Here is a 25,346-nt window from a genome sequence, read left to right as displayed (position 1 = left end):
CGTCGAAGCGCGTAGCTACTCGCTTTGCCTTCGCTTCGTTTTATTGCGGCTAAAGCAATTTGTTCGTACTTTTCTTTGCTTTTCGCACGCTTTCGCAGTTTCTCTTTGCTTCTTTCGGCGTATCTTCGCATTTCGTGCGATTCTGTCTTTGCTTTTTCGATGTTGGCTCTTCCGAGACCTCGGTTCACGTCGATGCGAGGACCAATGACGGACGCCGAGGTACCGTTCACTTTGGTGCGTACACCCGTTCACATTGGCTTGGCTTCGTTGCGATGCGGCGAGAGCGATTGCTTTTCTTCGTTTTCTTTCCTTTCTCGAGGCTTTTGCAATTGGTCTTCGCGTTTCTTGATCGTTTCTTCGCATTTCCTGCGATTTTTTCTTTGCTTTTTCGAAGTTGGCACTTCCTGAACACTACTTCACGTCGTTGCGTTTTCGGCGCGGACCAATGAGAGACGTCGAGGTGCCTTTCACATCGGTGCGTTTGCCCCGTTCACATTGAGGCGTACACCCATTCACATTGCCTTCGTTTCGTTAAAATACGGATAAATCGATTTCTTTCTTCCTTCTTGTCGCTTCTTATTCGTTTTCTTTGCTTTTGGCACGCCTTTGCAACTCGTCTTCGCGTTTTTCAACGTTTCTTTGCATTTTCTTACAATTTGTCTTTGCTTTCTCGTAGTTGGCAGCATCGAGAGACACCTTCAGGTCGATGCGTTCGGGCGCGGACCAATGAGAGACGCCGAGGAGCCGTTCACATCGCTGCCTATGCCCGTTCACATCGATGCTTCGGCCCCGTGCACATCGACGCGTACACCCGTTCACATTGGCATCGTTTCGTTGAAACAGAGCTAAATCGAGTTCTATTCTTCGTTTCTGTCGCTCTCTGTTCGTTCTGTTTCTTTCGTCGAAGCTTTTCGATGTTTCTTTCGGCTTTTGCGAGGTCTTTTCGATTTTTGTTCGCGTTCTTTCTTTAGTTTTTCGAGGTTGGCTATTCCGAATCGCGGCGTTTGAGTCTCGCAGGTTGGCAGCGTTGCGTTGCTGTTCTTTCGGAGGTTGGCAGCATCGAGAGTGACCCCTTCGCGTCGATTGGTTCGGGCGCGGACCAATCAGGGACGTCGAGGAGCCGTTCACATCGTTGCGCGTGCCCGTTCACATCGCTGCTTTCGCCCCCTTCACATCGATGTCTATACCGATTCACGTTTCCTTCGTTTCGTTAAAATACGCTGAATCGATTTCTTTTCTTCGTTCTTATCGCTTTTTATTCGTTGTCTCTGATTTTTCGAGGCTTTTCGAAATTTTCTTGGCTTCTTAGAGGTGTTTTCGAATTTTCTTCGCTTTTTTGGTTTTAGAAGGTGGCTATTCCGAAACGTGGCGGAGTATCTCTTAGGTTGGCAGTTTCGAATTCCTTCGCTCTTCGAGGTTGACAATGCTGCGTTAACGACTCGTGACCATCTTGATTGTAGCTGCTCTATGACTAATTCGTGTTGGCACTATTGCAATCCTTTACATTTTCAAGTTGGCACTCTTACATCGCGACGCATCTCGTTCAACGCAGTCTACGACTGATGAAGGTTGGCGATTCTGAACCGTTAAGTCGGCTAAATAAAGTATTGATTTTTATACGTGTAAATGACACAAAATACGTTACCGTGCATTTCGATCAAAGGCAATGCGAAAACGATAATGCAACCTGTTAAATGTTAATTAATTACGATGGAGTTGCGCGAAGCCAATCAAGTTTTCGACGTCGCGGAGGAAGAAACCACTGAATTATTGTCGCCGTCTCATCGGGATAACCTCCAAATTGAAAGTTATTTTATTCGGTATGCTATTCAAAAGGAGATGATAAATCGCAATCGTTGTTCCGCCAGTCGTCGTTTGCTCGGTCAAACTGCGGCTTCTCATTTGACAGATTTTAATCTTCTGAATGGTAATCATCAAAAGGTACTGTCTATCTTTCTTTCTTTCTTTTTCCATTACAAACAAATAAGAAAGAGGTGCTTTAACGCGTTTATTTCTTTTTTTTTTTTTCAGGACACGACACCATGCATCAGTATGATTCACACTTCCAACGCGAACTGGCCTCCTTCCAGAAAAAGAGAAGAGGCAAGAGCGTTGGAGAATCTACGCAAACGCGTCGAACAGTCTAAATTGTATAAAGCCGATCGAGAGACTTCTGCTCCTTTCCTATCCGATAACGATCATCGTGTTACCCGACTCGATAATCGACCCAAACTTTTGGAAAAGGTGAGACACTCCTCGCGAACTGATTGAATATTAAATCGTTATAGCTTATCGCGTGCACTACGTAGATCCTCGGTAACAGGCCTATGAGTATCGCACAGGACGGTAACGATCTGGAGACCGACTGGCGAGATAGCGAATTTATTACCGAATGTTTGTGCTGGCACAACGTTTATCGACAAAGACACAACGCGCCTCCTTTAACCATGTCGCCACAGGTAACGAACGAGAATTCCCTTCGGACCGTTTCGTAACTGCGATAATAATCGTACAACGATTCCTTTCTAGTTGTGCGAGTACGCTCAAACATGGGCGAATCATTTGGCCCATACCAACACCTTCTACTACAGAAACGATCGACAAGTGGGACAAAATCTTTACTGTCGTCCCGGAGGTGCCGTTCCGACCGATGTAACTGGACAAGACGTTGCATCCTACTGGTACTCGGCGGTCAAACAGTACGATTTCTTGAAGGAACCCGACGTTTTACACGCCAACGTCAATGCCGGTCATTTTACCCAATTAATTTGGGCCAATAGTCGTTACTTCGGCGTCGGTAAAGCTCGCAGCAGAAGCGGCAAAGTGATCGTCGTAGCCAACTACCAACCTGTTGGCAATATATCTGGCCAATTTCAAAACAACGTATTGCCACCTTTGCCCGATAACGTTAACGTCCCTTTGTCGTTGCCGCCTCAACGATCTACCAAAATATTCCGCGAAGATTATATCGCGTCGGATTCTCCGCCACCAGCTTCGTCTTCCGTACCCTTTTCGGATACCGCGTCTACGGACAGCGATCGTTCTTCCGTTAGTTCTACGCAATAATACAGACGACCGAATTGCCTTTTCTGCGTTTGCACGCGTCGATGGGATAGGCGTTGACCGGATGCGTTCGATCCTCCTCTCTTCTTCCTCCTTGCTTCTACGATCTTCTTCTTCTTCTTCTTCCATCCTCTTTATTTACCTTTCTATCCTTCCTCTTCGAATCGTTGTTTTATAAGCTACTTATTATACTACTTATAAGAGAATACGCTTACGCGATGCAACTCGTTAATTTAAAAATAGTTTAATTAGGTTAACACACACACGCACAGAGTTCGATCGAAATCGCGTCGCGTTAAGGAGAAGGGAGAAGAGAACGATTTGAAAAACAAAATTGACGTGCATACTTCGTAGAACAGGCATAAACGATGGTTCTATAACGGCGAGAACTCGTTATTACCTTTTCAAGTGCTTTACAAACTTAAAAATCGTCTTGGTGCTCGCTCGCAATTTCTGCGGTAAAATTGCGCGTACTGTTCGGAGCTGAGAAGATTGTTACGTTCTTGTACCGTCGTCGTACTACGTTTATCTTCCGATACAAACATCAACGGATCGCGTAATTACCCCTTGAAATCTTGCCCCTGTTCCGTCCCGCGAGTAATCTTTTCGGTTCTCTACAGTATCGTACGTGATACGTTGTCTAGTTAATCGTTAACTGTTAACTATTCCGGACAACCGTTCCAAAGGACCGTACGTTGGAACGGATATCCATGGAATAGACAAAAGTAGTTGTATTATCGATCTGGCAGCAACTTAGTATCGTTACGATGATATATCGTGTATTACCAGTATTTATATACATACGTATGGCATGTATGCGTATGTGCTACTAGTCGGACAACGGATTAATAGCTTAGCGCGTTAACGCTTCTATCGTTGCGTTATTATCGGTTAAGATTTTTTCTTTACGATTATTATTCCTTTTTCCGATACCGTCCTCGTCTTTCTTCTTAGTTTTCTTTTTCCTTTCAGCTACTCGTAAGACACGCGCGCGTACTTGTTAACGATTGAAAGGAACGACCGATGACAAACTTGTCGTGTTATTCGCGTTTGCCGAACATAATGTATCCTCGCTTAGAGATCCGATAGCGTAGAACTGTTGCTCGAAAAGAGAACGAGACACCGATAATTATTATACAAACGTTATAGCTAACTACAACATTTTTCTGAAATGTTTTTTCACTTTTTCTACTGCCCAAAACGCGAGCAGTTGAACAAAATATATTGTTCCTATTAACGATTCCGATGGCTGGATTAAAATTACAGCTTTGCTGTGGAGTAGCTAGGCCTAGAAAAGTGTTCGCACGATAAATTTATTGCTTCCGATTCGTTCCAGTCGAATAGGTACGTTTAACGTATACCGTAAAGAAAATTCTTTCAATAATTATTCTATTACGAATACTGCCACCAGCGGTCATCTAAAAAACGCGAGCAGTAAATGAACGAAAAGTAAACGGTATGCTCAGAATGTTCGTACCTTCGATCGGATGCGAGTAGAGATCGATTACGTTCGAAAATGTCTCAAAATAGTTATACGAATAGATAATGTGTTACTTTGACTGAATTTTTAAACAAATATCAAGGCGATCTCGGCTTCGAGTGTTGTTGTTGTTGTTCTTACTGCATCGACATAATAGAACGTTCTTCGAATAAAAAGCATTTTCTTCTTCGTTTTCTCTCCAACTAATGAAATCAAGTTGACGATTTCAAATACATGCGCACTCGATCCTCGCACAGCTTTTACCACCGCCGATAACAGCGAGCCGTGTCGAGCGATGGATAGAGAACAAAGATTTCAAATTTCGTGCCTACTATTCCTACCGGTGGATGGAAAAAGAGGGCGCTCGGGAGATATGTTTCGCTACAAAATCGTTGTCGATGCTTTTACAGCTCGTACGATGATGCTGCCCTCTGAAGTTGGTCGGTTTTAAGTTTTCAACGTCGAATGCTTACATCGACATTCTATGTACCAAGGGGAATACCCACGATACGCAACTGATAAGTAAGGGATCGAAAAGATTTTTGTCGTTTACCGTTAACCATTATTCGACCGTTTGTTAATTCAAATACTCTTGACTATGAATAATACAAAGGTATACCTCTTTTTCTTCGTACCATGAATTAAACGAATTACATTTATTTACGTTATTTATACCGTTAGAAATGGAACGATATATTGGAGGAACTGCTGCAATGTTGTGTCTGTTTAGACATACCTGATTCGATGGTGTTACAATGTTCCAATGGACATTTGATTTGTGATTCTTGTAGGAGAAGACTGGAACTGTGTCCGATATGCAGTCAGCAATTCATTCAAACGAAATGTCTGCTTGCCGAGGATATAATTTCTAGAATGGAAGATATAAAGGTCATACGGTTCAAATATTTTTCTTTTTTTTTTTTCTTTTGCAATAAAATTAGTTAACTTCTGTCGACGTTAAACTACGTAAATGTTTCATTTAACGATGACGAGCTGTTCGTCAATTTTTCTTAACGCTTTATAGAGGAATCGTACAATAATTTATAAGTAACGTTTCACTTTCGTACGTATATTAGTAGGTTCGATGTTCCAACGTATTTCAATTATTGCGTTCAACAGATGAGTATAGCCGAAGAAATCGTGGAGAAATTGCAGCAACGAGAACAGCAGTCCGTTTTTACTCAAACAACTTTCGTGACCGATGCAAAATGTACGGCCACGCAAACCGACGATAACACTGTTCAGGATAGGAAAGTACAGAAAAAGCAATTATACCAGTGTCAAATCGGTCGTTGCAATTTCAAGACCTTTTACAAAGTACTGCTTCAACATTTAACGGAACGGCACAGGAATGTATTTTACAATGTACCGATACATATATATATATATATATATCTATATATTTATTCTGATTGTATTTTAATACGTTTTCATTCGGAACTTACTGATCGAAAATATAATTAAACTTCAGATTTATCAGGAAGGCGAAGTGATCAGCGAAAACTTCGTATTAGACATTGACAAATTGCCGAGATATTATGACTTGGCACTTATTGTGAATAACATGAATTTATTTTTTCTTAAAATTAAAATCCATAATAACGGACAATTGGTAGCTAATCTACAAGTTGTAGATAAAAATGTTGAAACCACGCTATTTCAGTATCGGTTTTTAATTACCGATGGATCGTGCTATTTACGTCGTCGAGGGATGGTAATATCGTTAACATCGAAAATTCGTTAAAATTTTTATGTATTCGAACGAATTCGTTATTGAGAAATCAGTCGATAGTTCGGTAAATAATTTCTTTATATTTTAAATAGGTGACATCCTGCCTCGTACAAAGAGAAACGGCTCATCAACATAGCGTTCGCATGGACGAAAAAGAAATGTCGACGTTGATGCGTGCAAAGTCGATCGAATGTACCATAATTATAAAAAAATGCGTACACCCGATGAAAATAATCGATGCGACATCGAACGAATAGATTAATCATGACGCAAGTTTTATTTGGACTCGTAACATATATGTATTTTTCATTAATTAAATATAATTTTTCGTTTCGTCGTTGAAAACGAACTAATTTATTATTTATTTCGGTGTTACATAATTATATGTTTGTTTTTTCTTTTTTCTTTCTTTCATCTTGAATATTTCGTGTCTTCTTCGATTGTAAAATGCACAAACTTGGTTTATTCTCTTCGTGTATTGTATGTACATATATATATATATATATATATATATATATATATATATATATATATATATACATGTACATGCGTACTGCTTGTTTTTATTAATAAAGCATCGTTTATAAACAAAAGTTGTACACGATTATTATAGAATGTCACCGAAAGACGTAAAATCATTCTCACAAAATATATGTTCTCGACGTGTGCGATATCTTTTTTTTTTTTTGAATCGTTTGTTTATTCGTTCGTTAACAAATCTTTATCTTGTCGAACTTCGTTCTTTTTCGCCTTCTGGTCACGTTCGCCCTTTCGAAATCGGGCTACTTTGAACAATTTCATCGCACATCGTTCGTTATCGGAATACCTTTTTGTTTGCTATCGTGCCCGCAATAATGTGTAAAATAACAAACACCTACGTGTTTATATAGCGTAATTCATAACGCGTTGGACGTATGTATCGTTCATCTTACGTTAACGAACATCTCTATAATCGGCTACGAAACCCTCTCTCTTTTTTTTTTTTCACCCTTGGTTCGTAACAAATTTATCGCCGAACGATCGATGGAATTTATTGTTGTACGTTTCGCTAGATGCCCTTGGTAAGCTAAATCCATAAACTGGATATATCTTTTTTTCCAATATATTTCGTCGTGATACTACGTTGCTTTCCTTCAGGTACCGCCTTCGCGTAACGACTTTTGCTGTTCTAAAAGCCGCTCTAACGGAGATGGCCCGGGACCGGACCATAAAGATTGTTGACTGAGTCGAGTTTTTGTCTGATCTTGATTCGACGCGTTAGAACTTTGCGAATTACATCCCCACGTGGTGTTACTGCTAAACAACGAGTAGGTGTTTCCTGTACCGACCAATTGATTTGGTTTCGCCTCTACCTGCAACACGAACGTGTACAAAATGTATCTATTATTTTTACAATAAGTTCGATCGCGATAATAATAGTAATAATAATAACAATAATAATAATAATAATAATAATACCGACTTCCAAAGTTCCGGAGCTTTCCAAATTGCTCGCGTTGCCAAAATGTTTTCCGTGCTGCTGCTGCTGCTGCTGCGATTCCGTCTGATAATCGTTGCAACTTCTTAACGAGACCGAGATCATGTTTCCTATGTTGGACGAAGAAGAAGAACCGTTGTCCCACTTGTTATAATTTTCTATGGCCGGCGTATCTTCGCCGGATAATTGCATACTTCTGCCGGTCGATGAACCCCAAGGTACCGAAAATTGTGGTTGTCGAGTGTCTTTCCACAGATTGAAATTCGCGGTCTCGTAATTTTGAAATAACGGATTAAAATTGTTCACGATTTGCGATTGATTTTTAGACATGTTCGCGTGATTGGGCAATGAAAATTCTAAAATATCGGTATTTTTATTGTACACCGACGAAGACAATTGTTTCGATGATATCTGTCCAAAAGCGTTTTGGTTAAAATCGCTTTGATTAAAATTAAATTGCAAATTCGCCGGTGTAGCGGACGAATTTAACGAATTTAACGAATTAATCGGTACGTTCGACACCACGGGTGCACCCGTTTGATAAAGCTTCTTCTGATATGTATTTATTGTCGATAAAGTACAAACGTTCGTAACGGATGAACTGGTTAAGGGAATTTGATTATGTAAAGATACTGTGCCTGGCCGGAGATTGCTTTTTCCACCGGCAGCGTTTTGTTGCTGCATATTCGTACCGTGATTCTGCTGAATACTCAAACTATGACCTTGTTGTTGCGCGTTTATGCTTTGTTGCAGAGCTATGTTCCCGGTTTGCTGAGAATTCATACTCTGCGAAGCGTTCGATATAACTGTTTGTTGAGTCGAAGAAGGAATCCCAACGGTTTGTTGATGTAACAACGAATTCTGCGGTATATTCGGAGTTTGCACTCTCTGATGCATAGACCTGTTCTGGTTCGACGTATGTTGTAAACTTATATTTTGCGACATCGAATGTTGTTGCGTTGGGCTGGAAAAGTGTCCTTGAATCGGATAACTCGATACATTACCTCCGTGATTCGACATATAATTTTTCGTGAATTGCGGATTTTGTACATTGAACGTTGGATTTTGATAACAAATAGTACCGACCACGCACGGAGAAGTAGCGGGTATCGTTGTTAGAATTCCGGAAGTTTGTTGGTCCTTTGGAGCGATGTAATTGATCTGCGATGGCTGGGAAACGTTGTGTTGTAATTTGGTTGTTTTACTTTGATTCGAGGGTACTGTAACGAGTTGATTCTGCACGGTAGTCGTGACGAAAGGCATCGATGGTAATCGATTTTGAACAGTGATCAACGCGTTCGTGGACAAACTGGGAATGCTGTTCTGTTTCGATGTTTCTCCGATAATTATCGGCGGTATATTCTTGTTTTCGACGGATATACCTTTCGTAGGCGATACCGAACTTGGTTTAACCCTTTTCTCGTTCTCCTCTTCTACGTTTAACGGTGACACGTTCTTGAACGTCACTTGCTTCTGTTCCGTTTCGGCACGTCGCATAATAGTTTGCATCGCCACGTTTTGTCGCGGTTTTCTAATCGCGGGTAACGTATTCTGCTCGAAAGAACTCGATTCCGTATTAACCAGCAACGGATCTTTGCTTCGTTCCAATGAACCTTGAGGTTTTAAAATGCCTATCCTTTTGTCCAAACCGTGCTCCGACGTATCGATATCCGCGGAACCTTTACTACTGGCAGTTTCCGAGAGTACCGGACTAATTGATACACCGGACACGGCCGATTGTCTTTCTTTGTTCAAACTGAGCTCCTCCAATTCTTTCATCAGTTCGTTACTCAAACCGTTTCCTTCGCTCATCGAACTGAATCTGTTATTACCTTTCTCCTCTCCCGATGTAATGGCGATTAACGCGGAACCATTGATTTTATATTGCGCTAAACAATGTCCCGAACGAAGGATACGAACTGCGCGTAATTTATTCGAAGCTTCGATATCGTCTTCTAAATCGGTATTTGTAAATTTTAAGCACTCGAAACTTTTCTCCAACGGTAAAAATCCTTGTAAATCACGATCCTCTGGCAGTGGTACTTCGACGTATTGATCGTATGGAAAATCAGCTACGCAATTTTGCAACGCGTTCAACAATACGCACAAACTGGGCCAGATTTGAAGTCTCGACGTAAAAGCCGCTTCTTCCAAAACTGTGGGTTTAGTGTGAATCCAATCAAGGCACAGTTTTATAGAAGGCAAAGCGAAATACTCCACGATAGAATTTTTTATCGTATAGACAGGTAATAACAAAGCGGACAAGCTGCCTGCTATAAGATCTAAAATACAGTCCCGAGCAATTTTCTCCTCGGACGTTAACTGTTCGTGTTTCGACGAATCTGTGTTACCCGCGACAATGTTCGTTGCGTGTTCCAAAGCGTACAAGTTGATTACGAACATTTGTACGAGCATCCAAGAGCTAAAACTTTCCGTTGCGACCAAGGCTGTTAACGTTTCGGTTAACAATTTTGCGTACGTACAAGCGATTTTTAAATCTCCGAGATTATGAATTACGCCGTGAAGTTTCAAAAAGACAGATATATACTCTTGAGAGGTCAGTTTGGTTTTCCCATCGATATTTAACGATGTATCGTTCAAAGCGGATGATAATGTTTTTGCCAAGTTCGTTGTGGCTACGGGAAATGGATGTTTCACGGCAACGGATCGTGTATAATGAAACACGGTCCCTAATTTATTACCGCGTGATGCTTCGAGCAGAGCTAACTGATTATAAGGTTGTCCACTGGATGGTGACAACGACACTGCGTGCCTGTAAAACAATTCCGCTTGTTTACTTTCGTTCCTGTAACGAGCGATATCTCCCAAATGAACAAGGCAATATTGGCACGCGTAAAAACACGACGATTTGTGAGGCACTGATAGTTTCTCGACAGCTTTCCACGGTGATGTACACCCGTATACGTAACCTTTCCTACAAAAGATAGAGATCGTTTTTCGCTTTATCCGCTTACGTATCATAAATGTCCATTTTAATACGAAACATGGAAAGAAACAAAGCCGTACAGGATAATCTAACCTACCTACTTACCTTCTGAATGGTAGATCCAAATCGAATGCCGTACAAATTTCTTGCAATAACGTTAAATAGAAACCGCTCGCTGCCTCTAAACACCAACTAAGTAAAGCCTGAGATTCTCCGCGCTTAGGATTCTTCCTGTCTTTCGCTTGCGATTGCAAAGTTGCTATGTAATTTTTAAATCCTAGGTTCCAAAGTTCTTGTTCGACTTTTCTATCCAATGCATATTCCAAATCCAATATAAGAACTTGTTGATATATTTTTTGTAACTGTTGCTGACATACCCAAGCGTCATTGTCGTTTAACAAATCTCTGCAACGTTGTACTTTGTCTTTTAACGGTTCTGCTTTCCTAAAGTACACGGAATCGAGTGAATTTTTTAATAGCACCAAAATATTCTCTTCGATTTTAAAAATTAACCATTTATTTTTGGCTTACTTTAGAGCTTGTACAGCCGCGTTTAGGCCCATATTTTGTGTACCACGAATCGTCGATGCGATACGTTTTGCCTATTTAAATGAAAAAAATTAAATACGATTTCTTTGGTTATACACGAAAAATCTGAATACGATACTATTTGTTGATACGTTAAACGGTTCGTTACAAAAAACTGTCTAATTTTCTTACGATATTGGATCAAATTTAAAACATCGTATTTCGATTGGTTCTTCTCTTTTTCGATCGAGTTTAACGAAATATATAAATTTTTTCTTGTTTCACGATAGTTTTTAAAAAACGATCGAACAATTAGCATATCAAACTGATCACATTCAGAATCATGCCAATGAATCTAAATTACACATATTTTTTCATAAACCGAATCTCGTACAAAAAAAAAAATAATCAAGTTACTACCCGCTAATAAAAACATTGCAAATAGTGAAGTTTCAACGTAACGAAACTTTCACAAATTTTTAAAGTAACTTGATTTATTCAATACATAAGAGTCGATATCTGTTACACTCGAAAAATCTAGGTTAACTATAGCCTAATACTGATAGACAACAAAAAGAGTTCGTAAATAATAAGACCGATGATGAATTCTGTGATAAAAAGTTCTACAAGTAGAAAGAATTCTAAAAATAATAAGAAAAACTTACTTTCACATATTTACGTTAAAAAGAAACCTAAAATACACCGCATTACTGATACGTGCTCGACGATAATGGAAAAACTGCACCGCCCCCACGTTAAACATTCAACTTACTTTTACGGGTTATAACCAAAAGTATTTACACTTTCCACAAGTATTTTTATCAAAATTAATAAAAGCATATTATTACGGTGTTTATTCATAGATAATCGATGTAAACGTTAAATTGTAAGAAAATTTTAAATACTCGTATATCATGTTTCATAGAATTCTAGTTGTTTAACGATTACGCTGGTCGAAATTTCAGGTTAGAAGGAAGTCGTGCAACACGCTAATATTATCGTATAAAATGTTGGTGTTCATCTTTGCCAAACTTTCCATACACTTTCAACGACATTATAATGGGATAAATAACTATCGATTATTTTCGATAGTATGTACATTCCTTGTATTACCTACGATATTTTCCGTAGCATGTAACAAGTTGACAGCTCAGTTTCATCAAATATACATATAGAAATTTATAATATGTATTATTATGTAAACAATAATACAGTTTCACATAGATATTGTTTATAATAAAATAGTATTTATCGTGTGTTTTTTTTTTTTTTTTTTTGGTTTGTAATGATATTTTTTTGTTGCAGAGTCGTTCGATTTCTCTTAACGAAAAAAAACAAACGAACATGGAAGCGAAACGAAAAGAATTGATGGCGCGCGGTCTCCCTAAGCAGAAACCTTTAAAAGGTGTGAAACAAATTGTTGTTGTAGCATCCGGAAAAGGTGGAGTTGGAAAATCTACTGTTGCTGTAAATTTATCGACCGCGCTGAAAATTGTTGAGCCAAAAAAATCTGTCGGTTTGCTCGATGCTGATGTATTTGGACCATCGGTACCCTTGATGATGAATTTGAAAAATTCTCCTGTAGTTAACGATGCGAATCTTATAGAACCACTTTTAAACTATGGTGTAAAGTGGTGAGAAAATGATTTCATGCATTTTACTCGCGCCTCCACCGATGTTTTCCAAACCATAAAGTTTTCTTTCGCGTATAGCATGTCTATGGGTTTTCTAATCGATGATAAATCTCCAGTAATTTGGAGAGGATTAATGGTAATGAGCGCAATTGAGAAACTATTACGCCAAGTAGCATGGGATCCTTTGGATTATCTTATCGTAGACACTCCACCTGGAACAGGAGATACGCACCTTTCGATTGTGCAAAATCTTCCAGTTACGGGTGCATTGTTGGTAACTACGCCTCAAAAAGCAGCCCTGGAAGTAACAGCGCGAGGAGCAAATATGTTTAAACGATTGAACGTTCCAATTATTGGAATCGTAGAAAATATGAGCAATGTTATATGCCCCAAATGTAACAATAAAATAATGCTTTACGATAATGGAACAGAAACTTTTGCTCAAGAACTTGGTATTGAAATTATGAATCTATTTATACATGTACTAATCTATCTATTTATATACATACATACATACACACACACACACACACACACATATATATATATATATATATGCACGCGCGTGCCCACACATTGCATAGAGTTGCAATTTTCCATATTTTTTTTAGGTATACAAGTTTTGCAAACTATTTCTTTGTCACAAGATATTGTGAAAAGTTGTGACATTGGTAAACCAGTTGTATTATCTACACCACAAAGTACTCAAGCTTATGCGTACCGAAATTTGGCAGAACATGTAATTTCATTTTTAGCTAATCAACCGTTAAACGAAGAATAACTATTGGGAAACATTTCTTTTCCGTTATGTTTACTCATTTTGCAAAAAATCCGTATAAATTTCTTCGTTTACGAAGATCTGCAAATTATTTGAAAAATGTCATTAAAATTTACAACCTTCTAACGAAGAATAATGTGAATTATCTTCAAACCAAAAATGAAGTACTTATAATAATGATTATCCCCACCTATCTTACTATCTTATCCCCTCTTTCAACGATATTAAATCCTGAATGTGTATAAAATACTTCGGTTCATTTTCTGAGTATTTCATCGCGAACATTAATTCATGGTATGTATAGGTTTAGGTTTACCGTCTTTCATGTTCTTCCGTATTTAAATTACTTTTCTTGCCTTTACATTGAAGAAGAAGAACAAATAGCAAGTATATAATTCAACAAAGTTATATAGATTCTTAATATTACAGTTGAAGTCATCAAATTAAAAATACATACTGATGTATACACTTCGTTCTTAACGAATTTTTGTATTAGGGAGTGTATTCGAGACGAGATGATTTGCAACATTTTTATAATTGATGTAAATTAGTTGAAAGAAAAGTTTGTAGCACAAATGCTATTTATGTTTATGTAAATGTACGTTTTGATGTTACACGTATCTTATTACCAGTATTTCATTCATTTTCTCTTTTATTTTATTTTGCAGATTCGTCTATGAAAATGAATGATAACAATCATACTAGCATCCATTCTGATGCGAATGCTGAAGTTTATGACATTCCAATGAACGTTCTTATTAGGCCTATTCCTCCAATTGTGGATGAAAAAAAAGTTGAAAGTTTGGCAAATACATTGAATAATCCGGAAACAGAATCATTAGTACCACCGATCGATGTTTTATGGGTTAAAGGTAGCGAAGGTAACGAGATTTGTTATATATTTTTAAAAAATTTTAATAATTAAAAACATTTCTTAATGCATATTGGTTATTTCAAATATGTTTCTAAACAAAGCGAGTAAAAAAAAAACAAGACATTTTTAACGACGAGATCTTCATTCTTTATACTAATATTAGCTCCGAAACAGCTTCGTCTATTGCTGCATTTGAATTCTTCTGATGATTAATGTCGTTGACGAATAACGAATTTTAGAATTTCATCGTGCATAATGGTCGAAGTAGCGCATAGAACGCGTAATAATTTGGGCGTAGGTTTTTCAAATTGACATTGTTTTTTTTTCCGAGGATTTAAAGATTTTTTATTAAGAATTTCAACATAATATAGGGTGAAGTGGTCCCATTATTGGCAGTTTGAGTAAATACGTGTTTACGATGCATTATTTTTTCTTTGTTGGTGAAGGGGGGCGACTCTTTTTTTTTTTTTATTACTCTCCATAAAACAAATTTATTGAAAAATGTACATACAAAAACCCTTTTAGGGGGCGATTACTATTACTCTTTCGGCGGGTGCCATCGATATACGGCTCATCAAAGGCTTGGAAAACCATATATAAAAGCTAAATTGATACGATCAACAATGGCGGATCTGAAATGTTATCTTGGTGGTTCTATGCCAAATTTAAAATAATGCTGTAACATTTGTATGTTGTTGCTTTACAGTTTTGCTTATTTTATGTAAAAAAAAAAAAATAAAAATTATAATTACATATTAAGTATAAATATGGAAATAATTATAACATTTCCTGTTAACGTGTACAAGTTTCAATTTTAAATCTTTATATTATAGTTTTCGATCATGTTTGAATGCATTTGTACACATATTAAGTGGTTTTATTTCAAAACATGTAATAAAAATGTATAAGATAATAGTTTTTTAATAATACATGTACATTGAATCTGTGTAATATATGTCCTGAATAATTTTTATTTTGTAATCGTAACGTTAGCGAACTGTTTAACTGTAAAAAAAAAAGCAAGAAATAAGTTTTTATATAAGGATTTATATGCACTAATAATTATCTTTTATTATTAAAGAGTTGAAAACCTTTCGAGAGTGTCGAAACTTCTATGTATAGTACATTTACGTCGATTTATATGTGTACATATCTAAGTCGTATTAAATGTGTATATGCTGCGTGTACATTTTTTATACGTTTGTGTTTTCTTTTTAAATCAAACTTAAAAGTAATATTCCTATTTAAATATATACGCGGTCGTTTCGATATAATTTCTACTGCTTTTATCCACATACGTATCTCGTGAATTTCGTTCATGATAAGTTTTACGATTAGTTTCTTTAATAAAATACGGTTTGTATGTTTTAGTTGTTTCGGCTGCTACGGTATTCGATACGTCGTCTGCTGTCTCGGTTTGACGCACATGATTCCTAGATCTATTATTTTTTAAGTGAGTAGGTATGATGGATTGTTGTAGATGCAGCAATTGTGTGTTAGTAACCTCGCAATCGATCTGCATCATTGTTATATCATTAGCAGGCGTTGAAAATGTTTCTGCAAAAAAAAAAAAAAGAAAAGACAGTTTTACTTAACTGTTTCTTTACGATTGAGCATCAAACAATAAGGCAAACAAACCATTCATAGGAAGAGCAGGAAGGACCAACGACATTCTTGGTCTTCCTGTACTATTTTTGCTCGAAGCTGGCAAAAGTAAATGTTCTCCGCTAAACCAAACTACGTAAAAGGTATCGTCTCTTCTTCCTAGAGCTTCAAACAAAGAAGCGTGCTCTTTTATTATAGGAGAAAACACTTCCACCGCATTTGATATAGGTAGATCGGATTTTTTTTTAACTATTTCAGATTTTCTTCTATGAGGCAAGTTCCGTTTATGTTTAATATCTGTTTGCATGGTACGAGGAGACGACAGAAATTCCCCCAATAGTTTTGCATCTAATTTTGCTTTTTTCGACATACTCCGATTATCTTTATCAGATTTTGCACCGATCCAGCGTCTTAACTCATAGTCTAAACGAATTGATTCGCTTTGATTAATATGCATCGGACACATGGGTTGTGGCATCGACGTGTTCTTACGAAAATTATTTTCATCTTTTTCTTGAATTGTATCTCTAGGTGTCCACAGTAAGGTTCTTCCGTGTCTAACATATTGCGTGTTAATAGGTACATCAGCTGGTAATGTGTTCAATCGATTACTTTGTGAGAGTAAATCTCTGTAACAAAGAAATTTTTCAATTTAGCGTATGTTATGTTATTATGTTTATTTTACTAAATTGATGTTTTTTTATTGTCATTGACAGAATTTTCATAATCTCGATTGTTGTAATATAATTTATTACAAACTTACCTAAAACCGTTAACGTTCAAAGATATCATAAAAACCATTCCTAAAAGAATAGCAACATTCTTTTTATTTACATTGTGATTCATGTTTTTAAATTTACCGCTAGCACTTATATCTTCTAATGTCGAGAGTTTTTGTTTTAAGTTTGTATTTTCCTAATAACAACAATCATATAGATTTATCAAATAACTAATACATCGTTATATGTGCATAACGAAATACGTACCATTTTTAATTTTTTATTTTCTTGTTGCAAAGCACAAATTTGTTTTTCCAACGAAGATACATATTCCTTCTTCTTTTTCCGTGACAGACAAGCTGATTCTCTATTTTTTATCATTCTTTGCTGTCTTTTTAATGCTTTTATTTCACATTCTTGCCGTCCAGAAAAATTAACATCTTGAATTTCACTTTTTATAATGATAGGAGTATAATTTGAATTTTCAGTTTTAATTACTATAGGTCTACACCCGGATGAATCATTTTTTACAACCACAGAAGTGCATCTTGCCATTTCGTTATTAAGGATCAAAGATGTATCGATAGTTGATTCTTTCACAGGTGCATACAATTTAGAAACATTATCAATTACTTTTATATGATTCTTCTGCTGTATTTGAACTGTTTCTGCTTCCGTTCCTATTTGCATCGATGGAAATTGTATAGAAGTTTGAATCTTTTCATCTCCTTCGGTTGGTAATAAATGAGCTATAAAAGGATATGACATACAATTTTGTTTAGCTTTTTGGGCCAAAGTGGCAAAATTTTTGGTGTTCAAAATTATAGTACCTTGTGGCTGTTCTACAAAATTTGAAAATGTATAAAAAAAAAAAATTAATGGCACAATTTAAATGAAACATAGAATCAACTGAAATAAATTATTTTACCTTACCATCGGCTGTAAATTGTATATTATTTTTTGGTTGAACTCGAACACGTTTAGCAGAATTTACTTTGGAGAGAACAAACTTTGCTTGCTTCGCGTCTTGTGACTTAAATGGTTTAAGAGTTATTTTTTTTTTGACCGTCGTTTCATTCCATATGTGTTCTGGAGACTTGCATGGGGAAACATTTTGCGGAGGTGAAATAGGCGGTGTTTCTAAAGTTGGCTATAATAAATAAATATATAAAACACCTATACTCCGTTCAACGAGTAGAGTCAACAATTGTAAGTAGATGCATGCGATTTCATTTAGCCAGGTCAGAAGTTCACGACATATGTAAATTTGTCCCTGATATTGGTAATTAGCTAAGACTTTATAAATAACGTCAGCTAACAGTCGAGACCCTTGTCTGTTTCTATATTAACGCTTGAATATTTCACTTGTAGCGTGCTGACTCCACTAGTTGGACGGAGTATAGGTATTTGATTTATTACAACGGATTTTTAAATAAATTGTAACCATACCTTAAGATCATACGACGAAGTAACAAAACTGTTTTCTATTTGTGCATCTAATTTGTTGGATTCTAACTGATTGGGTATAGGTGACAAAGGTAATTGTACGTAAGGGCTCATAGGTTCCAATTTAATTTCTATCTCCGCGTCGTTAATTGAATCTAAATTTGCAACGATAAATACCATGATTTCTTTTATACTTAAACTTTTGCGGTTAGTTATCATCTTATTTAAAAAAGATCTCGATACCTGAGTTTTGTAGTAGCGTGTTTGTATTGAAATCTTTGAAGCTAGTAACAGATTCACCTAAAGAAATGTCATTCATAATCTGATTATTGATACTATCATCCATCTTTGAAGATATTTCATTTTCCAAGAGAAGAGGTATGCCTAATTCTGAACTCAAACTTTGAAACAGATCGTCTGGTAGAAGTGAATAATTGTTATCTGTAAAAAATTTTATCTCATAATGTGTAATTAAATAGATATAATTAATGTTTATCTAATAATCGGTAGTTAGTGTTTACTAACAATACATTACATTAAAACGTTATTGTCCATACCCTCAAATTCTGGAAACATCTGAATTTCCGATGATGCAGTATCGATACACTGTGAATCTTGATTTATTAACATATTCTCCTATTAATAAAATATCTCCTTATTTTCAAAACGTGTTAAATATTTTAATAACCTAAAGAGTAGCTAGTGGTAAAAGAAAAATATTAATATCTTTCTATTTAAAAATAAAATTCTATTGTATTATTAATATTTAACTACACGAATAATTTGTGACTAATACTTAACAAGAACAATCTCAATTCATAAAAACGCATGTCAACTTTAATAATATTATACTGTCACATTACATTTGCTACGATGATAACAATGACGGCGCATACGCTATGACGTTATGACGCTATCTTGAAAACGCTTGGAAATAGTAAATACAACTGTTACTATTGTGATCTGTAAGCTCAATCGTTCAGGACGTACGAGCTGTTCAGCAGATTAGTATGTACGATTTTTAAAACATTTCCAATAATCCAACAAAAATGTGTTTTTAAATAAAGAGCCGTCAGTTTTTGATTAATTATGTAAATAACATTATTTAAAATTTAGAAAAATATTTCTTACGATAACAAGTCAAGGTCACCTTAACTGTTTTATGCAATTTGATGTATATATTTAATGTTCATAATATTGTATAGAATTAATGTCAAGACAGGTTCAATAACCTGTAATACTGTAACTTTCGAGTGACCTTGAGTTTGAAAATGTTAATTGTACTTATGGGAACATTAAAATGTGAAATTTGATTTATTAAAACGTTAGGTCATGAAACTAGTAATAATTTGAGTGCCGTTAACGAAGCTGCAATGGTATAAATTACAAAGAAACATTTCATGCAACAAAAAATTACAAATCAGTAAACTCTAATACATCGAGTAAAAACTTTTTAAAATGTTTATTGAACTCGAATGTCTTTGAGTTCATCTCGCACGGTATTATTTTTTACTTTTATGCTACTTGTACCGTGCTAAACGGTTTCTTATTGTGCAATCATGTGTAACGCTTTTCCATTGCAGTCTACTAGCGAAAAAATCGCAAGATAACGACATAGTATTCATTCAGGTCGGGATTATATGTAAACAGTTATAGAATTTTTATAAAAATATAACAATATTTTATGTCACATTCACGTTCATCGGTAATATAAACAATGTAAATTTTAGTTATTTGTAAGAAAACATTTAGACAAGTACATATCCGAAACTATTTCATTCTTTTCTGCTTTAATAAATGATTTCTCAGAGCAATTTGTTTCTCCTTAAAAGAACGTTTCACTTTTCCTTTAACTTTATGTTTTAACATCTGAAAAGCTTTAGTTTTTTTCTTTTCACGATTCGTTTTACTGCAAAGTAGATTTTGTCGTCCATCTTTATAACCAAATTTTTCCCTTCCTTCTTGTCCTTTCTGTAAAGATAAAATAAAGATCGAATGTACACTCGCCAATTCTAAATATTTTACAATATATAATAATAATAATAACAGTAATAATAAAACGTGTAAAGCGTTCAATAGAATTTAACATTTTACATTTCCTAGTAAAATTAAAACAAACCTTCACTGACTCGATGCGTGCCTGTTTGTCATGTTTTCGTTTTTTATAGATATTTTCTATATCAGTTAACTTAACAAAATCGCTACGTTCATTATCGTTAGGACGTGATCTCTTCAAGCCTCGTTTAGCGTACGTAATTTGTTGTTTCGCTAATGCGTTATCGATTTTTATAAAATCTTCATCAGTTAATAAACGTTGAATCGATATCGCGGATGCCTTTTCTTTTTTTTCTGTCATAATTATTTCTTTGTTTTTCGACGGTGCATCATTTTGTTTCTTTAATCTTTTTCTCTCATTTTTTGTTAACTTACTAGGTTGCTTCTTTTTATTTGGGTTTATAATATCCTGAATATCTGCTACACCCATATTATTTATTTCTGATGTATTACTTTCGTTTACAACGTCATCTACATTTCCAATGGTTTCTATCAGTCCATCTTTATTATCGCTTTGCTCATTAAGCTCTATAAAAGAATTCTTGTCTTCCTCTTTCTTCCCCATTTTCCAATCTTCGTCTTCCTCTTCTTCTTCTTCCTCCTCCTCCTCCTCCTCCTCCTCCTCCTCTTCTTCTTCATTATCACCATTATCATCGTTATTATCGTTATCTTCATCACTGGTATGGTTCACATCAACCCATTCGTCATCACTATCCTGAAAGTAAAATTTCGCGAATATGATCTTTTCGTATAAAAATAATTATAGATAAGAAACCAATTATATACTTTTTTTTTTTTGAGGCAGACCGTGAAAATCTAAACAATTCTATACATAAGGGTACTATCTGTTCACAATATCTTTACTTACGTCGCTTTCAATGTTAATCTTAGAAATATCTTGAGACTCGTGAAATTTATTATCAAGTAAAACATCTGCTCCTGGTACGAAATCAACGGCAGATATTTGGCCATATTTTTGTAGTTCTAAAGTAACAGTTGCTTCCGTAGGTCGTCCTCTATCCTTTCTATGCAACAGTTCTGGTGCCGTATTTCGGAATAAAGCAATTAAAGACCGCGCAGCCATCATTACACTGCGTTCTTTATAATGCTTATATCGTACTAAATCTTGCAATAAATCTGCATTCATAACTAAAGGACATCGAGTGCATATTTCTCGAATAGCGTTTAGGCTGTAATTAAAAATTTGTACGAATTAAAATGATATTATATTAGTAAATGCTACATATTTAGATATACCCGATAGCCATAACGTCGGCAGAATTTCGCTCTGTAACAAAATTGTTTGCCAAAGTTTTTAAAACAGGTTCTAATACGTCAGGCGGCACAAGCTCGTGAGAAGATTGAGCGATGAATTGCAGCAGTTTTGTTACTTCTAAAATTATTAAAGTAAATATATAATCATATGATTATATTTTATTGAATCGCATTGACCATCCATTGGCAACAGTAGTATAATTTACCTCTTTGATGCGGTTGTAGAAATCTTTGAAGGTAAGGATAAAAGTTCAATAAAAACAAATTGTGCAACCCAATGAGTCTAGAAATTACATCCAAAGTAAGTAGCTTAATTTCGAATCTATCATTATTTTTTTCTAATTGTTTGAACAGTTTTTCCGCAAAATCCTGGGGATCATGAATTAAATGTAACGCCGAGAAATTGAAACTCGGCGCTTTTCTCGCTTTCTTTTTAGATTTCTAAAATATATAACAATTTAATTTTAAGTGTTAAAAATGAAATATATTGTTAACGGTTGTTTGTTAATTATCACATTAACTTACCGCTAATAGCTGTTTTGCTTTAGCTAACTGTTTCTCCCGTTTTTTTGTTTTTTTATTTACTCTATTAGCCATTGCAATTTCTTTAATATTTGGTTCGCTGTCGCTATCGCTATCGTCACTTTTCTGATCTTCTACATCGGTTCCCACAAAAAACTTCAAGCAAGTAACCATAACTTTAGTTGTTTTAGCAAAACATCCTGTTGCCAAGACATTCACAGTTTTTGCATCGTTCCAAATGTTTTTATTGTACAATTCTATCATGATATCCGCAGACATTTTCGCAGCTCTAACATTCGAGTCTTTTAACATTGAAAACATAAAATTTTGTAAAACTGTATTAACTTTTGCATTCTTTTGTTTGGCATTAATATTTTTGATATCGGTAATAATGTGTGTTTCTAAGAATTCTCTCAGATTTTTATCCTGACATCTTAACAATTGAAAGAATAAATTGAGAAGTATAGTAGGTTCCAAAAGAGATTTGTTACGTAATTGAATTAAAGCTTTACAAAATGTCTATAAAAAAAGTATCAATTAATATAAGATGGTAAAACGAAATTATATTCTGTGTAATTTTACACTTACTAATCGCATTTCATTATCAAGTACTGTATTATATGTCTGCAGTAAATCGATTATTTCTTGAGGGAACGATCGTAGAATATCTGGGTAACAATGCGCCACCTGTATAAAGATAATAATGTTATACGTTAAAAAATCTTTATTTTTAATTAAAAATCAATAAATAAATACAAAAGAAAAATATTTTCACGCTTATTGATAATTATTACAATAATAATAATATATAGTTTGTGCAAAAGTATATTTTAAGACATAGAATTATACAAATAATTCTGTATATTAAATCCAACAGTCTTGGCAATAACAAGAATAAAGTCGTACGATACGCAACATTTTAATTTAGTTTCGTCTAAGCTGTTATTTCCTATAATGGATAGTAGGCCAAGTCGACACATAGATGGAATTTGTGCGAGTAAATTAGCATTTATATCAACTTTTTCATCAAGAATCGCACAAAAAATAGCAAGCATTCTAGATACTGGAAAATTATTAGGACCATGGGGAACTTTTAACGTTATCTTTTTTTTGTTAATACCTTTCCTTTTTCTCTTCAACTTTTGTTTCATAAACAGATATTTATCTTCTTTCGCAGGATTATACGAAGCAAGATACGATGCGATTAACATGTATTTCGCATAATATGGTAATTCAAAACTTAGCGCTAGTCTCGTCGTTGATTCGATCTCTTTCGATAATTGATTATGTCTTGCAAAATCTTCAAATGAAACTCGAAGATAAATCACTTTTAAATTTGCTTTAAAAACAGCGGCTATGTTTTTCCATAACACGGCAATATCATTTTTGTTCGATTTATTTATTTCGATCGGTTCTATGTATTTAGAAAAATTTATCCTAGCCATGTAACGGAGTTCGTTAAGATCTCTACAAAACCGGAAAAATACAGAGAGAAATAAATTTAAGAAATTTTTGTAAAATGCATCTTCGTAAGCACATGGTTTATTTAAAAGTAAAATTTCGCCAAATTCGCTTCGCGTATACTGTGAGAAATGAATTTTAATCGGTTCGTGCATACCGATTTTTACTCGAAACTTTTCCCATATTATATTGCTTATGAATATAACGCAAACATTAACGTTTGAAATTTCCTTTAATTTTGAAAACGCAGGTAACAAACCTGCATCGATATTTCTTAATTTGTCACATTTATCAAGAACTATTACAATTGGTCGAGTATCGTTTAGAGAAATTTCTTTAAGATGCATTACAAAATCTGCGATGTTATCGCATTTATATTGTAATTTGTCGATAGTTTTCGAATTAGTAAAACTAGACAAATCATTTAGGACATAATCGAACAGATGTTTACTATTAACGTGTTCGATGCAATTAATAATGGCTATATTATACTTTAAATAGGAAAGCATATTTTTTACTACTAATGATTTTCCAGTAGCTATGTGACCATAAATAAATATACTATGTGGCATTGGTTCATTCGAATAACCAATTAAAGAATAAAGCTGTTCTATTAATTTTTCTCGACAAATAATCTTTTTGTTTAAATATTGTAGACAGTCTTCCATTATTTTGTTTGAAAATTTCTGAATAATAATTATTCTACAATATACGGTATAAAAGATTGACTATTCGTACAAACTTGTTCATATATCTTGTAAATTATACCTGCAAGAAGAAAGGATTTTTCTAACATTTAAGAATTTTATAACGTAGAAATTATATTACGAGTATATTATATTTAAAATCATGAAATTGTATTAATGTTTATAAAACATTACCTGTGCTAAAAAGATGACTATTTCATCGAGGCTTTTATTAAATTTGTTTGGCGCTAGGCGAAACACATCTAAAATTGATTTATAATGCTGATGCTGTTGAAGAAACTGCAAAGATATAAAATTGTAGTAAATGTATAAAGATAAATATATTATCGTAAAAAACTTACTTCTTCTTTGTAAGATTCAGAATCACGTTTGATAAGGTTTTGCAATTGTGGAAGATTTTCTGGTAATTGGTTATTATGTCTCACCATTTTCTGAGCTAGATTAATACATTAGTTATTAATTTATTTGGGAAATAATGTATTACTTCTATCAGCTTATAAACCTTATAAATCAGACTATAACCTGTACAGTAGATTCAAATATTAAACAATGTTTTCTTAAATTAAACCGTTAAGTACTTCATGGTAAAAGAATCCATTTTATTTAATAATCTCTGAAAAGATTCAAAACTTACACTATACTTTACGTATAAACACACGTGCATAATATTATTCACACAACACCGATCGAAATTGATTGTCGTCTCCCTAAGAATGAGTAATACATATGAAATGCATATCTATAATATTCAGATGTTCGAACAAAAGTGTCACACCTGATGGCAGATCTTGGAATTACAATTTTGGAAAGTTAGAGGAAAAGGTGACTACGTTTCCATTGACTACGTTTCCATCGAGGGTCCAAATCAGGTCAGAGTCGGGTTAGAGTCGGGTTAGAGTTAAGTTGCCTTGCCTGTTTCCATGGGATCAGAGTTACGTTGGGGTTGGAGTTGGGTTGAACATTACCAACTGCACAAAGTCAACTACCATATTCTGACATGTAAAGCTGAGCAATATTAATTTTAGAATATCAAAATAACATAC

At 35.0% G+C, this 25,346-nt stretch overlaps 6 protein-coding genes across 21 annotated transcripts; 3 read left to right on the top strand and 3 right to left on the bottom strand.

The window, feature by feature from the left end:
* The first annotated feature begins 1,565 nt into the window (after positions 1-1,565).
* Positions 1,566-14,242, top strand: LOC100876376 (NUBP iron-sulfur cluster assembly factor, mitochondrial). Of its 5 annotated transcripts, XM_012296782.2 has the most exons (6): positions 1,566-1,941; positions 2,032-2,244; positions 12,533-12,861; positions 12,940-13,313; positions 13,473-13,933; positions 14,069-14,242. In XM_012296782.2, exons 1-5 carry the CDS (start codon positions 1,711-1,713, stop codon positions 13,640-13,642), a joined length of 1,317 nt encoding a protein of 438 aa, XP_012152172.2. In that variant the 5' UTR covers positions 1,566-1,710; the 3' UTR covers positions 13,643-13,933; positions 14,069-14,242. The 5 variants fall into 5 exon arrangements, with proteins under 5 accessions (XP_012152172.2, XP_076387027.1, XP_076387028.1 ...); XM_076530912.1 differs by lacking the exon at positions 14,069-14,242 and having other exon boundaries at positions 12,940-13,342; positions 13,473-13,653; XM_076530913.1 differs by lacking the exons at positions 12,533-12,861; positions 12,940-13,313; positions 13,473-13,933; positions 14,069-14,242 and adding exons at positions 2,310-2,459; positions 2,530-4,722 and having other exon boundaries at positions 1,571-1,941.
* On the top strand, positions 5,000-6,620 carry LOC100876261 (uncharacterized). The gene is made up of 5 exons (XM_003708135.3): positions 5,000-5,156; positions 5,225-5,431; positions 5,663-5,908; positions 6,015-6,257; positions 6,368-6,620. The coding sequence occupies exons 1-5, from the start codon at positions 5,142-5,144 to the stop codon at positions 6,530-6,532; spliced, it is 876 nt and encodes a 291-aa protein (XP_003708183.2). The 5' UTR covers positions 5,000-5,141; the 3' UTR covers positions 6,533-6,620.
* On the bottom strand, positions 6,951-12,413 carry LOC100880698 (uncharacterized). Of its 4 annotated transcripts, none has more exons than XM_076530860.1 (5): positions 12,341-12,413; positions 11,231-11,301; positions 10,805-11,143; positions 7,738-10,687; positions 6,951-7,627 (listed from the first exon to the last, which is right to left on the bottom strand). In XM_076530860.1, the coding sequence occupies exons 2-5, from the start codon at positions 11,260-11,262 to the stop codon at positions 7,409-7,411; spliced, it is 3,540 nt and encodes a 1,179-aa protein (XP_076386975.1). In that variant the 5' UTR covers positions 11,263-11,301; positions 12,341-12,413; the 3' UTR covers positions 6,951-7,408. The 4 variants fall into 4 exon arrangements, with proteins under 4 accessions (XP_076386975.1, XP_003708139.2, XP_012152177.2 ...); XM_003708091.3 differs by lacking the exon at positions 12,341-12,413 and adding an exon at positions 11,893-12,031; XM_012296787.2 differs by lacking the exon at positions 12,341-12,413 and adding an exon at positions 11,893-12,031 and having other exon boundaries at positions 7,338-7,627; positions 7,734-10,687.
* Positions 13,794-15,709, top strand: LOC143263936 (sulfiredoxin-like). Of its 3 annotated transcripts, none has more exons than XM_076530943.1 (3): positions 13,794-13,933; positions 14,308-14,520; positions 15,039-15,709. In XM_076530943.1, exons 2-3 carry the CDS (start codon positions 14,316-14,318, stop codon positions 15,185-15,187), a joined length of 354 nt encoding a protein of 117 aa, XP_076387058.1. In that variant the 5' UTR covers positions 13,794-13,933; positions 14,308-14,315; the 3' UTR covers positions 15,188-15,709. The 3 variants fall into 3 exon arrangements, with proteins under 3 accessions (XP_076387058.1, XP_076387056.1, XP_076387057.1); XM_076530941.1 differs by having other exon boundaries at positions 13,925-14,026; XM_076530942.1 differs by lacking the exon at positions 13,794-13,933 and adding an exon at positions 14,097-14,237.
* On the bottom strand, positions 15,570-19,283 carry Atf6 (bZIP_ATF6 domain-containing protein ATf6). Of its 5 annotated transcripts, none has more exons than XM_076530883.1 (9): positions 19,147-19,283; positions 18,841-18,982; positions 18,527-18,724; positions 18,287-18,438; positions 17,771-17,987; positions 17,105-17,679; positions 16,882-17,033; positions 16,152-16,747; positions 15,570-16,070 (listed from the first exon to the last, which is right to left on the bottom strand). In XM_076530883.1, exons 2-9 carry the CDS (start codon positions 18,911-18,913, stop codon positions 15,754-15,756), a joined length of 2,280 nt encoding a protein of 759 aa, XP_076386998.1. In that variant the 5' UTR covers positions 18,914-18,982; positions 19,147-19,283; the 3' UTR covers positions 15,570-15,753. The 5 variants fall into 5 exon arrangements, with proteins under 5 accessions (XP_076386998.1, XP_012152169.2, XP_012152170.2 ...); XM_012296779.2 differs by lacking the exon at positions 19,147-19,283 and having other exon boundaries at positions 17,105-17,586; positions 17,668-17,679; positions 18,841-18,980; XM_012296780.2 differs by lacking the exon at positions 19,147-19,283 and having other exon boundaries at positions 17,105-17,586; positions 18,841-18,980.
* Mys45A (SDA1 domain containing protein Mys45A) lies at positions 19,099-25,285 on the bottom strand. Of its 3 annotated transcripts, none has more exons than XM_076530882.1 (11): positions 25,079-25,285; positions 24,826-25,010; positions 24,645-24,739; positions 24,478-24,582; positions 22,724-22,822; positions 22,139-22,654; positions 21,820-22,054; positions 21,596-21,731; positions 21,207-21,528; positions 20,403-21,053; positions 19,099-20,254 (listed from the first exon to the last, which is right to left on the bottom strand). In XM_076530882.1, exons 3-11 carry the CDS (start codon positions 24,729-24,731, stop codon positions 20,054-20,056), a joined length of 2,352 nt encoding a protein of 783 aa, XP_076386997.1. In that variant the 5' UTR covers positions 24,732-24,739; positions 24,826-25,010; positions 25,079-25,285; the 3' UTR covers positions 19,099-20,053. The 3 variants fall into 3 exon arrangements, with proteins under 3 accessions (XP_076386997.1, XP_076386995.1, XP_076386996.1); XM_076530880.1 differs by having other exon boundaries at positions 24,645-24,825; positions 24,938-25,010; XM_076530881.1 differs by having other exon boundaries at positions 24,938-25,010.
* Between the last annotated feature and the right edge of the window lie 61 nt (positions 25,286-25,346).

Source organism: Megachile rotundata, chromosome 4, assembly GCF_050947335.1.
Source record: "Megachile rotundata isolate GNS110a chromosome 4, iyMegRotu1, whole genome shotgun sequence".
Lineage (NCBI taxonomy): Eukaryota > Metazoa > Arthropoda > Insecta > Hymenoptera > Megachilidae > Megachile > Megachile rotundata.
The sequence above is the reverse complement of the archived record's forward strand: the minus strand, read 5'-3'. Positions and strand labels throughout refer to the sequence as shown.